The sequence below is a fragment of the Sceloporus occidentalis genome, unplaced genomic scaffold (genome assembly GCF_023333645.1).
Source record: "Sceloporus occidentalis isolate IW3139 unplaced genomic scaffold, rSceOcc1.0.p SCAF_20, whole genome shotgun sequence".
NCBI lineage: Eukaryota > Metazoa > Chordata > Lepidosauria > Squamata > Phrynosomatidae > Sceloporus > Sceloporus occidentalis.
The window spans coordinates 10851359-10864885 of record NW_028317000.1 but is presented as its reverse complement, the minus strand read 5'-3'; the positions used below and the strand labels follow the sequence as shown (position 1 = coordinate 10864885).

At 42.2% G+C, this 13527-nt stretch overlaps 1 protein-coding gene across 1 annotated transcript in view; it reads left to right on the top strand.

Moving 5' to 3' along the window:
- Nucleotides 1-7097, top strand: part of PCP4L1 (Purkinje cell protein 4 like 1) — a 51153-nt gene extending 44056 nt beyond the window's left edge. The window contains exons 2-3 of the mRNA XM_089483556.1: nt 149-203; nt 5550-7097. Of these exons, the coding sequence (XP_089339682.1) occupies nt 149-203; nt 5550-5695 (201 nt within the window). The 3' untranslated portion in view covers nt 5696-7097. The remainder of the gene's footprint in view (nt 1-148; nt 204-5549) is intronic.
- Nucleotides 7098-13527: the final 6430 nt, after the last annotated feature.

Below are 13527 nucleotides of genomic sequence, written 5' to 3'. Positions count from 1 at the left end.
GTGTGACATTGATGCGCAGACACGGCATGCGGGAACATCTGACTGACGGGAGCCTGGAGTCAAATGAAATTGTGAGTCCAACAAGTTTGCATGTTTTTAATGAGTCCCTTTTTTCTCTCCTTCCCTTCTCCAACCTTCCTCTCTGCAGCTCAGTTCAAACGAAACAACATCACCCCGTGAGATCTCTGGCCAAGAGGAGAAAGGTGAGTGCAAGACAGCTGGCATGCTCCCTCTTGGGGCTGTCAACTTCTCTGCCAACTCAAGTGGCACCGGAGAGAAAACAAAATATCCACATAAGCCAATTAATTTCTGCCTTTAAATGGCAGCCTTCAGCCAAAATGTTGCCCTCCAGATGTATTTGGACTATGTGTGCCATCATCCCCCATTGGTCATCTTGGCTGGAGGTTGCAATCAGGGCATGGAAAAGTTGTTGCCTCTGCCCTCTGGGGCTTCTGGGAAACCTGCCAAGCTTGGGTTGTATTCCCAATATATCTGGAGAGGAGGATTTGGCGCACAAGGCATGGGACTCTGAGCTCTGCTGCAGGACCAACCTGACCTATTGCTTGCCAGAGACCTGTGGGGTGAGTTTCACAGCACATGATGTCCATGGTTTTGTACCATCTCTCAGACATGGCATGTTGGGCTGTGCCTCGCTGAATCCTGCCAGCTGATGGGTGAGTTGCTTGGATTCTGACACCCCATCTTTAATGGGGAGCTTGCCATGGCATTCATGATAGAAACACAAGTTGACAAGGTCCAACTTGGGGCACTCAATGCCACTTGGGCAATGTGCAGTAATGAGAAAGCAGACAGAGGGAGCAGGGCATGATTGGCAGAATGATTTGGAGAAGGTATTGTGCAGCTGCCAAAAGATGCTCTTTGGTGGGCATGCCTGCTCCTTCCTCCAGAATGGGCATGTCAGATGCTCAGCTGAAGGAAAGGAAGTAATCCTCTACCTCTCCATTGTTACTAGAATCAGCCCTCCGTATCCGTGGATTTTTTCATCCACGGATTGAAGCAGCCACAGTTTTAAAATATTTTTAAAATATATACATTCCAAAAAAGGCAAACATTGATTTTGCCATTTTATATCATAGAATCATAGAATCACAGAGTTGGAAGAGACCCCAAGGGCCATCCAATCCAGCTCCCTGCCATGCAAGAAAACACAATCAAAGCAGATAGCCATCCACCTCTGTTTAAAAACCTCCAAAGAAGAAGACTCCACCACACTCCAAGGAAGTGTGTTCCTCTATTGAAAAGCCCTTACTGTTGGGAAGTTCCTCCTTAATGTTGAGGTGGAATCTAGTTTGAATCCATTGCTCCATGTCCTGTTCTTTGGAGCAGCAGAAAAGCTTACTCCATCCTCAGTGACAACCCTTCAAATATTTAAACAGAGCCATCATATCCCCTCTTAACCTTCTCTTCTCCAGGCTAAATATCCCCAGCTCCCTAAGTCTCTACTCATAAGTCATGGTTTCTAGACCCTTCACCATTTTGGTTGCTCACCTCTGGACACGCCCCAGCTTCTCAAAATCCTTTTTGAGTTGTGGTGCCCAGAAGAGGCACCATTTTACTGTGCCATTGTATTTAACGGGACTTGAGCAACTGGTATCCATGGGGGGTCCCCGAATCAAAACCCAGTGGATACCAAGGGCCCTCTGCATTTTATGTCTAGAGAGAACCTAATTAGTCTAACTGGGCATTTAGTGCCGATCCCTACAGAAGTGCAGGGCGTCTCCATATATTCTAGGTGTTCCCATTTTACCTTGCCACACATAGTAAATGTTCCTAGCATCGGGAGTTTTGTGTGTTTGCAAACCATCCAGGTTTTTTAAAAAAAACTTTCCATAAGAATAAATTAGAATGGAGGGGAAGGTGAATTACAGGTGCAATCTTTTTTTAGTGGTAATGGAATGTGTCATCTATTTGGAAACGCTCTCTGTTGCTTCTCTAGGATAGGGTCCACAGAGCATGAGAGTGAAGGTTATAGTGTTTGGTGAGGGCCTAGTTCTCCTTAAACATCTGGCACAAGATAATTATATTAATTCCTGGCCCAAATGCCCAGCAAAGAAAGCTGCATCTATTGGCTTTTCCTCATCAATTCTTTCACATCTCGGCTCAGATATTGCGAAGATATTGGAAGATGACACTATTTTAGATTCCAGTAATCGGGACGGATACACTATTTTAGTTTCTGCATCACTTCCAATAATCTAGAAGATTACACTATTTTAGATTCCACATCTCTCTTTTAATGATCTGGAAGATTTTGCTATTTTTGATTCTGCACCTCTCTTCTAATAATTTGTAAGATTTTACTATTTTATATTCTGCATTTCTTCCAATAATCTATAAGACTCTCTCTTTTTGAGATGGTTTTTGGATTCTGGGAAGAGAAGGCTAGCAAAGGGAAATATATATGGACCGAATGCTCTGATACCATCTGTTAATAGTTGCTAGGCAACCCAGAGGTTGTGATGCTTTCTGTAATGGCAGCATCATTACAGGCATCTCTCTCTCTGCTTCTGGTTGCTAGGTTACACATCGTCTGTGATGTCCTTGCTGCTGCTGTTGTTGTTGTTGTGTGCCTTCACGTCAGTTGCGACTTATGGCAACCCAAAGGTGAACCTATCATGGGTTTTTTTGGGCACGTTTCTTCAGCGGGGGTTTGTCATTGCAACCCTCTGAGGCTGAGAGAGTGCAGCTTGCCCAAGGTCACCCAGTGGGTTTACATGACAGTCAGCCATAATGTATTATGGCCCATAGACCCAAAATTTAAGCATTCAGTCAAAATACACATGTCATCAAATTTGCCAAAATAAAATCCCACAGACGAATACAAGAATCGTGGAAGTTGCTCCACTCTTAACTGTCCCTTTATACAGGTCCTAATCCTAGCTGCCTCAGAGAGAAATTTGGCAACTACAAGACTGATATTTGGGCATTATATCCTCCAGCAAGAATTTTACATTAAAAAGGTCTGATCTTCCATTTGTCTCCCTTAATAAGGATTAGATTTTGGCTTGTCGAAACTGATTGTAAAGACTGCAGTGCAATAAAATATGCATCAGAGACTCTACTTCCAAATTATTACATGGGTATCTTCTTTCGGCGTAAGGAACATCAGCAGATCTGCCATGAAGTAGCTCTCTGGAATATACATTGCGCCTTCCCTTAGAGGAAAAAATGGCAATACTTGCCTAGAGACAGGTTCAATGTGGAAAGGGCCCTCATAATGTATGTGCATCATACTGGGGGAAGCAAGAGACATAAAAACATGAACGCAGTTTAGACACAATATCTGCGCCGAGATGTGAAAGAAGAGATGAGGAGAAGCTAATAGATGCAGCTTTCTTTGCTGGGCACTTGAACCAGGAATTAATATAATTATCTTGTGAGAGATGTTTAAGGAGACCTAGGCCCTCACTAAATACTATAACCTTCACCCATAACTTTTCATGACCGAGCCAGGATTTGATCCCAGGTCTCCAGAGTCATAGTCCAATGCTCAGACCACTACACCATGCAGGCTCTCGTATATGTACACATATATAAATAAATAGCCACACATATATACCCAGATATTTATATATATATTTTATGTAAGCAGGATCTTCACAGCATCTACTTGGGGAAACCCAGTGGTTTTCTAATGTTGCATTTTGTGTCCTGGTGCAAACATACCCACATATTTATATAAACATATACATATTTTTATATAAGCAAGATCTTCACAGCATCTACTCGGGGAAACCCAGTGGTTTCCTTACACTGAATATTGTATTTTGGCGCAGACATTGAAGGATGCCTGCAAGGTTGTTGTTGCGCAGAAAAAATGGCCACATTCGGATGTTAACGTTGCTAACTTGAGGTGTGCAGAGGAGAATTTCCAAGGCAGATGTGGTTGGAATACATAATAATAACAATAATAACAACAATAATAATGATATTTATTTGTATTCCGCATTTTCACAAAGGAATCAAAGCGGATTCCAACAGTATAAATAAAACATCAAACAATTAAAAATTACAATTAAAAAAACGCAAAGTAACATTTTGGAAGGAATTTCGAGGGGACGGTTTCTGTGTGAGTTTGCAAAGAAATCGTGGCCGTTGTCTTGCACAATATGCATTTACCATCTGCTTATTATATTTATATATAGTTTACATGTATGTAGTTTGACATATTGCCTGTGGGAAACTTTGTGTTTTATATTGATTTGCTTTTTTTTGTTGAAAGATGCCTAACATATTTTCTAATTAAAACAAATTAACAGGGTGTTTTATAACCCTTTTGTTTGGGAAGGAAGCATACAGGAGGCTTCTCAGTCTCCGGATGGCTCTTACACCCACATATGAGAGTCAGCATTAGGAAATCTCAAGTAAAAGTACAGTATTGATTATTACAGTCCATGGACTCATCAGTACAAACAAGCCATAGCGAAAAATTGTACGATATCAGAAAGGATACAATTCGGCATTCCATAAATGCAATAAAATTGACCTACTCAATGCAAACCTTTTAGATACTCTCGTCTCTCTTTTTAAATAATCTTATGTATATAATACATTTACATAAAACATAAAACAACAATGCATTCTTAGTAATCTCTTTTGTGATATCAACTCTTGTCACTTCCAAAGTATCCTTAAAGATAAAACATCTAAAATTCCACAGTAATATTCATGTTTTATTCGAATTAATCTTCAGTATGAATCCTCGCTCCCTTTCTAAAGAAAATGAGTAGCACTGAACTTAAATCTTGTGGACTTTTTATTGCAATAATTTATTATGGGTGACCATTCTCTATTAACAAGCTCCAAATCTTTCTGGTTTGAAAAGGCCGTCAATCTGTCCATTTCTTTCATTTCTAACAATTTAAGAAGCCAATCCTCTATTGTCGGTATTTGGGGTCTTTCCATTTCCTGGCTTTTAAAAGTCTAGCCGCTGTGATCATGTATAACATAACTCTCCAATATTTTCTCTCCCCCACCGGGTCGATTCTGCTTGTCATATTTAATAAATAAATGTCTTGTTTAAATTCAAATGTAATTTTAAAAATTTGGTTTAAATTCAAATTTAATTTTGAAAACTTGCTGCATTGCATCGTGAATTTCCTTCCAATAAGTATTTATATCCTGGAACATCGTCACCACGCATGGAACCAAGATCCAACATTTTTCCTGCATTTCCAGCAGTTGGGAAAATGACAGGAGAGGCGCGATGTTGTATAATAGCCTTTCGCGTGATGGCAGACAATTCCACTTCACTGATGGGATAATAACCACATTACCGCAACGTCATCTGGTAGTCTTTTGTGCAGTCGGATGAAAGGATGGGGAAAGGACAGGAAAAGGATATCCTTTCCCCCGTGTGATAATCTCCAACGTTGTGGCTGCAGTAGTGGCATTTAAGATAACTCATAAAAATAACTTTTTGGCCTTGAATCGCACATGTTAGTGCAAATCTGGACGAAGGGTGGGTGGGAATCTGTTCAAGTCCCATTTCTGTATTTAATGACAACCCAAGCTGTTTCTCCCCACAGAGAAACCTGGAACAACCAAGAAGGTGGAAGCAGAAGAGGAGGAAATAGACATTGATCTGAACGCGCCGGAGACGGAGAAGGCCGCCCTTGCCATCCAGGGCAAATTCCGACGCTTCCAGAAACGGAAAAAGGACCCCAGCTCTTGAGCAGCCATGGTTGCCAAGCCTGCCTCCTCACTCTTCACCCCAGTGACCCCCTGCGCCTGTTTTCCTGTCAACCCGTCCCTCCACACCCGAGACACTCCTAAGCACAGCTTGGCTCAATACCTTCTTATGAACCCCTGTTAAACTGGGACTAGTCGTCTTTTTTCCCCCTTTCCTTTTTTTGCACGTACTGTATCTTAATCAAAGCAGGGATGGGGTGGGTTTTTGGGGTGGGCAAGGGCTGGATCCATTCCAGAACGAGAGAGGGGGAGAACGAGGGGTCTTCCTAGAGCTTATGCACACCCGCCTTGCACACCCGCACACGAGGGTGTCCCCTCTTTCCAATAGCCATGATAAAGCACTGCAGCATTGTCCTCCAAAGAAAGCCATTGATGCTTGGGAAAGCATGGTTTCAGGGTGGGTAAGGCAGATGCACAGCTCTTGGGGCAGGAGGCCAAGGATAACCGCTGCTAATTTCCCTACTTTTAAAATTAATTTTAAAAAACCTCTGCACTTTGAAAACTGGCCTCTCGCCTAAGGTCAGTGCATCCTTCTACGTATCCTTTCTTCTGTGCGTATGAACTGAAATATACATCCTTAGACGCTCACCGCCATCAGGTACATTGGGGCATCTGAGAAACAATTCCTGTTAGATCTAGCTGAATGTTTGTGGAAGTCATGGCAGAAAGCATTACCTGCAAGAAAAGAAAATGTACCAAGAAAATAAAAGAGTTTTCAGCATATGTGCCATCTGCGGGACAAGACCCACAAACTTTTCCATGCCTACCAAAGTCCTAAGTAACTAGGATTTTTATTGCAATGGTCCAAAACGCACTGCAGAAATAATCTGGTTTGAGACTGCTTTAACTGCCCTGGCTCAGTGCAAGGGAATCCTTGGAATTGTAATTAATTGTGGCACCAGAGCTCTCTGACACAGATAAAGTTAAATGTCTCACAAAACTACAGCTCCCAGAATTCCCTAGCATTGAGCCAAAGCAGTTAAAGCAGTCTCAAACTGGATTATTTCTGCAATGTGTTTTGAACCTAAATTGAGCACAGTATGTCTGTGATATTTGTCACGTTCACACATATTTGCTGTTAATGGAACAAATATCCTGGTGGTACCCGAAAGAATAGTATCTGTTGGGACAGGAGCTTTCATAGATTTGAACAAGTCCACTGATTCCATATTCACAATCATCAGCTCATGTATAGAGTCCCTACTCAATCTGGAACATCTGGAACATCTGTGCAAAGAATAAGGGTTTTGTAAAAATTAACTGTCGGCACCTCCATTGAGTGCAAGCGTGTTCAAAGATAAAAATGATTTGCACTACACTTCCATATCCTCCTAGTACAAATGAACTGGCCATATCATGCATTAAATTCTTAATGGACAATCCTATCTTGCCCTGAAGCTTATTTTTTGTGAAGTAGATAATGTTTCACAAGAGGTCAGTCGCAAGGCAATGAAAGTTAGGAGTTGCCAGGACAATATTCGATTGTTACTGGTTAGTTTCGCTAGGCTTTGTGCCACTTGGTTTCTTGAAGATGCAAACCGTTATTCTTACCTGACCTCCTGCAAAGTGCATCTTACTTTTCTGATTAAACCTTTAATGAACATGCAAGTTCAGCTCTTTTCTTTTCATGATGGTTGCTTAGGAAAATTGCTTTGAAAATATGTTGACAAGGGAGCCAGTTACTGAGGTCCCAACGTGGCCGAAAGAGAAAAGTGATCTGATCCGATGATGAATGGATTTGTTTGGATAGGTCACAGGTTAATCTGGCTGCTAAGATCCTGAAAGAGATATGCAGAGATCCTTAAACCATTGCTAATTTTAAATTTCAAGATAGCAATATCAGTAGCATGTACATTTCTATACTACTGGACAGTGGCCTCAGCACTCTCTAAGCCAGAGGTTCTCTTTGGGGGCCTAGCAACCCTTTCACAGGGGTTGCCTAAGACCATTGGAAAACACATATTTCCGATGGTCTTGGGAACTGAAACACCGCAATTTTGTGGTTGGGGTTCACCACAACATGAGGAACTGTATTAAAGTGTTGTGGCATTAGGAAGGTTGAGAACCACTGCTCTTAAGTGTTTTACAATCTGCAAACCAATTGCCCCCGACAAGCTGGGTCCTCATTTTACCAACCTACAAAAGGACGGAAGGCTTTGTCAACCTTGGAGCCCTCTGGGATTGAACTCACAACCTTGTGGCTGCAGGACCGGCATTTATTTAATTTAGTAAAACATGCTACCGAGCTGGTAGAATTCAAAGCTATAGCCGTGTTAGTCTGTGGAATGGGTACGTAGTGAGATCTTGCAGCACTTTTGAGGCTAACTGAAAGAAATCAGCAGCAGGAGCTTTCGTAGACTTCATTCTACTTCCTCAGACGCATTAGAATGTGACAAGCACCCTATACCTTGTCTCTGGAGATTGTTGCACGGACTTTCAATACTGGGATAGAAGCGGGATGCCCTCTGTAATGGCAGGGTCCTACCACACTGCCTCAGACCTGGGCAGTAGGCATCCTACAGCCAATCCATGCTTCTTCTGCAGCTTTCAAAGAATGGAGAAATCCCATTACTAGCTGACATTCCCGCTATTAAGCTGTTTGTGAGAAAGCATTCCAGCAACCCTTTCCAGTTTCAGGGACACAGAAGCTAGCCTGCCTGGCAGGGGAGAATATAGGGTGGGAAGGAAATAAAACTTCTGAAAGGGTGCAGAGCTTCCATTCTCCAGCTGCTCAGGCTCCATGAAGAACTATAGAGAGCAATCATTCCAGATCGGGTGGTGGAGAGGGTTTCAGGCACACAGCGGAGATTATCACACAGAGGATAAGGATGGGAGCGAACCGGATCACTCCCATCCTTATGCCGTCCTTATTGCGCGATCACATGAAAGATGATCACATACATCCCGCTTAGCCAGTCATTAGCCTGTCAATGAAGTAGAATCATAGAATCGCAGAGTTGGAAGAGATCCCAAGGGCCATCCAGTCCAACCCAATTCTGCCATGCAGGAACTCTCAATCAAAGCATCCCCATTGACAGATGGCCATCCAGCCTCTGTTTAAAGACTTCCAAGGAAGTAGATTCCATCACTCTCCAAGGATATATGTTCCACTGTCGAACAGCCCTTACTGTAAGGATATTTCACCTAATGTTGAGATGGAATCTCTTTTCTTGCAGTTTGAATCCATTGTTCTGGGCCCTGTTCTCTGGAGCAGCAGAAAACAAGCTTGCTCCCTCCTCAATATGACATCTCTTCAGATATTTAAACAGGGCTATCATATCACCTCTTAACCGTCTCTTTCCCAGGCCAAACATACCCAGCTCCCCAAGTCGTTCCTCACAGGGCATGGTTTCCAGGCCCTTCGCCATTTTAGTCGCCCTCCTGTCATTTTTCATTAACGGAAACTTCCGTTATTGAAAAATAACAGGTCAGTTCCACTTCATTGACAGGATAATGATGGGATAATCGTGATGTCGTCTGATAATTTTGCATGATTGTATGATAAGGATGGCATAAGGATGGAATAATGACAGAAAAAGCGCAAGGTCCTCTGAAAACCTTCACGCGGTCACACGATAAGGACGGGAGCAATCCACTTCACTCCTGTCCTTTTCCCCATGTGATAATCTCCAGAGCTTAGCCTGGCTGGGGAGAAAAGGATGGAGGTGAAGATAAAGCTTCTGAAAGAGAGCAGAGCTCACTCTGTGTGCCTAAAACTGGGAAGAGGTTGCTGGATTACTTTCTGACAAACTACTTCCATGTTCTCCTTCTCCCCACCACCCGATCTGGGACGATTGATCTTGATAGATCTCAGATAGCTACTGAGTAAATGGAATGGTAGTGTGATAGATCCATAGCCAACCTGTTATCAATTCGCGTTTGCATGGTCATGCAATAAGAATCGTTGCTGTTTTCGGGTGTTTTAAAAAGCCGCAACAGCTTTGGAAGGGAAGTTCATGTGATAATCTCCAAAATCTGTCCACTTCCTGTAGAAAAATACATATTTTTAATGGTATCCACATGCATTCTGCTCTAAGCCCAGCCTGCTGTGAGACAATTGTGCACCAGATCCTTTGCTGAAGGTAACCAACAAATAGATCTAAACCTGTATTGTCTTCCTCACCTTCAAGAGCAGTGTAGTTCCACTGAGAAATGGCAAATGACTGTGTGGTGTGGTGTCTTCTCTGAACACAGAAAGGACCACATCTAATTCCTGTTGTCGCCACATATGACAGGAAAAATTGCAACCTGAAGCCAATGAGCTGTAGCCAGTATTGGGCCAGGTGGTCCAATGATGCGCTTTGGCAGAGGACAACTGTGTCCTGCTTAATATGACAATTAAAACCATCTCAAAACCTATCCAGACACTATTGTTGGGTACTAAACATTAGAGAGGAACAAGCAAGTGTCCCCCCCTTCCCAATGCACATTATATAAAGTATTATTTTTATTAGGGCATTTTCAGTTTTTGGCATCTCAACATAAGGACTAGGAAAGACCACTGAAAGTAGAACCACTGATATTCAGTAGAGACAATATAGTATAGACACATAATCTTGCATGTGTAAAAAGGAGGAGGGAGAGGAAAAGTGGCAGTACCTTTAAGACTAACTGTTTTATACATTTATTCATGAGCTGTACTCTGGTGCCACAACAAGCTATAGTTCCCATAATTCCATAGCACTGAGCCATGGCAGTTAAAGTAGTGTCAAACTGGATTATTTCTGCAGTGCAGATGGGCTCATGGTAATAATACAGTTCTGAGGTTAGAGGTGAAGGACTCCCGTGAATGTGGAAAAAACGCAAATAAAGAAACACTATTCTTTTTACCTAAGAGGACACTTCTCTCCATGTGTTCCAGTGCAACTCTATGACCAACATCTGCCAGAGGTTGATCACAGAATCATGCTGGAGGACCTACAAATGTCTAGAGGAGTGTTTTCTCTAGGTTCTGCAGCACAACTCTATGGTCAACTTCTGGCAAAGTTGTGATGGAGGACCTAGATATTCCTAGACAGGACATATTAATCAAATCTGCCTATAATAAAATCTGCAAAAGTCAAAGCCGCAAATGTGGAGGGTCAACTGTGTTAAACATATTTAAAAGGTCACAGTTTTTAAAATGATACACTGAACCATATAAAATCATCGCAAAAAAGGAAAACTAACTAGAGTATCCAGGAGGGCCAGTGTGGTATATTGCTGGACCTTGACTATGGAGACTAGGGTTTGATACCCACCTCCATGCCTGCTTTTAGTTCTGCAAGGATGGCAATATTTTTACCGTACATTGAACTAGCAGTCTGAGAATTATTTAATATTAATATATGATTTCACAGAATCATAGAATCATAGAGTTGGAAGAGACCGCAAGGGCCATCCAGTCCAACCCCTGCCATGCAGGAACTCTCAATCAAAGCATCCCCAACAGATGGCCATCCAGCTCTGTTTAAAAACATCCAAGGAAGGAGACTCCATTACACTCCAAGGGAGTCAGTTCCACTGTCAAACAACCCTTACTGTCAAGAAGTTTCTCCTAATGTTTAGCTGAAATCTCTTTTCTTGTAGCTTGCATCCACTGTTCTGGGTCCTGTTCTCTGGAGCAGCAGAAAACAAGCTTGCTCCCTCCTCAATATGACATCCCTTCAAGTATTTAAACAGGGCTATCATATCACCTCTTAACCTTCTCTTCTCCAGGCTAAACATCCCCAGCTCCCTAAGTCATTCTTCATAGGACATGGTTACCTATGGCATGGCAGAATGGGGTTGGACTGGATGGCCCTTGGGGTCTCTTCCAATTCTACGACTGTATGATTCTAGGATTCATGTTAGGGGTTCTGTATTGGTTAGTGCTGGACCACAACTTGACAGGTTGAGGTGCTAGTGCTCCCCTCCTTCCAAGCCATAAAATGAACTCTCCAACCTTGGGCCGAAGAGCCACATACATTGCCTTGAGCACGCTATAGAAAAGGCGGGATATAAATGGGATTTTATAATGACAAAATGGTAAGATTTCTAAAGGCATGCAATGTCTCTTTAGCTGAATTTGATCCACATCACCTCCCGTACGTGGGCGGACGTTGAGACAGGAAAAAAATACTTTGGGAAACAAAGATTGGTCTGTGTTTTGCAATGATTCATCCTCTTGATGGCTGCGGGAAGTGTCCCCAAGCGAATTCAAACTTGACAAGACAAGGGAACACAATGACCCAAATCCTACTCACAGACCCACCAAGGGCAGACCTACTGGAGCAATGAGATTTCTTTAAGTATTGACTCACCATTCAACGATTTATTTAATGTGTCCTCCAGTAACATTCAGGCACTACAGGCCAAAATGCATCTCCTCATCAGTCATCCAAGGAGCTGAAGGCAGAATATCATCCAAGCCACCCCTCTTGATCAACTTTGTATTGGTCAAAGCACATGAACCAGACAAAAATACAGCATTTGTGCATTATACTTTCATCTCCCCTCAAGACAGATGTGCATTTTTAGTATCCCTCGACTGGACTACCCCGCTAGATGGGCAGCGACTTCTTTCGTTTCCCTTATAATAAATCAGCCTTTTACTAAGATCCTACCGAATCATCATGACAACTCATGCTGCACTGTGCCTTTGGGCTTTCTAACTTTTGGAAACGTGCATTCCCAAAATGTCTCATTTCTCTGCCCCCTAAAATTCTTCTCCATACATTTTTAGCACCGCAGAGCTAAAAGTATCGGGGAAATTTGCGATTTCACGGACCCTGTGCAAACAAATACGCTTAAGCGCTCCCTTAGGAGCGCTCCTTTTTTCTCTTTTACAGATTTCTTAATGGCTCTGCTAATTCATGTGGACCGCTCCGTTCTAGCTGCAGGAGAAGAAAATGAGCACATATACAGTCAGAGCTAACTAACATTTCCTCAGATGCCAGCAATAATGTGTCCAAACTGGGCTCAAAGAAATCTCCTGCTTTTGCTCTTCAAGGATTCCCCTTTCAAAAAATGAGATGCTTTTTCTAGAAAGCCTTAGTTAGCTGTACAGTCTTGACCTCCTCTTTCTGGCCGTGCAAGATAAAGTCCAGGAAATAAACTTTAAATGCCGTTAAATTCCAAATTTACCTCTATAAGTTTGGATTAAGGTTATATTGGTGGTGTTAACCCCTGAGATCTTGTTGATATGATTTGGTAAACTTTGCACTGTTTGAAAAGCTACTGCCTTTGAGTTCAGATCCAAAGCTTTTTCTCTTGCTAATGGAATTTAAAGTTTATCTCTTGCTAATAGAATATAAAGTTTAATCAAAGTTTGGACTAATTCTCCCAGCACCCATATGGCCAGAAGGACGAGGGTCACATGAATAGCCTTCCATACCATCGGATATGAGGACAACAACTACAACATCTTGACCAAATACAGGGCTATGACTAACAACCTCAATTTTTTCTTTCTTTCTTTCTTTCTTTCTTTCTTTCTTTCTTTCTTTAACCTGTATGATTTTTAACACCTTTACCTGATGAGCTTCGAAAGCTTACAATATGCATAATGTGCATTTTTGGTTGTCCACTGTTTCGTGGATTTGGGATGATACCATACTTTGCTATAGCCAGTTACCCTTGGATAAGTCTTAGCCTCAGTCCCTCCTCATAGTTTGTAAAATAAGAATAATACTGGCTTTCTTTATACGTAACCTGCTTTTCACATTTTATGAGCAACACTGCATGAATTGTACTGAGAATCGCTTAACTGAAGGCTGGTAATACTGTAGAATCATAGAATCATAGAATCGTAGAGATGGAAGGGATCCCAAGGAGGGCCATCCAGTCCACCCCCTT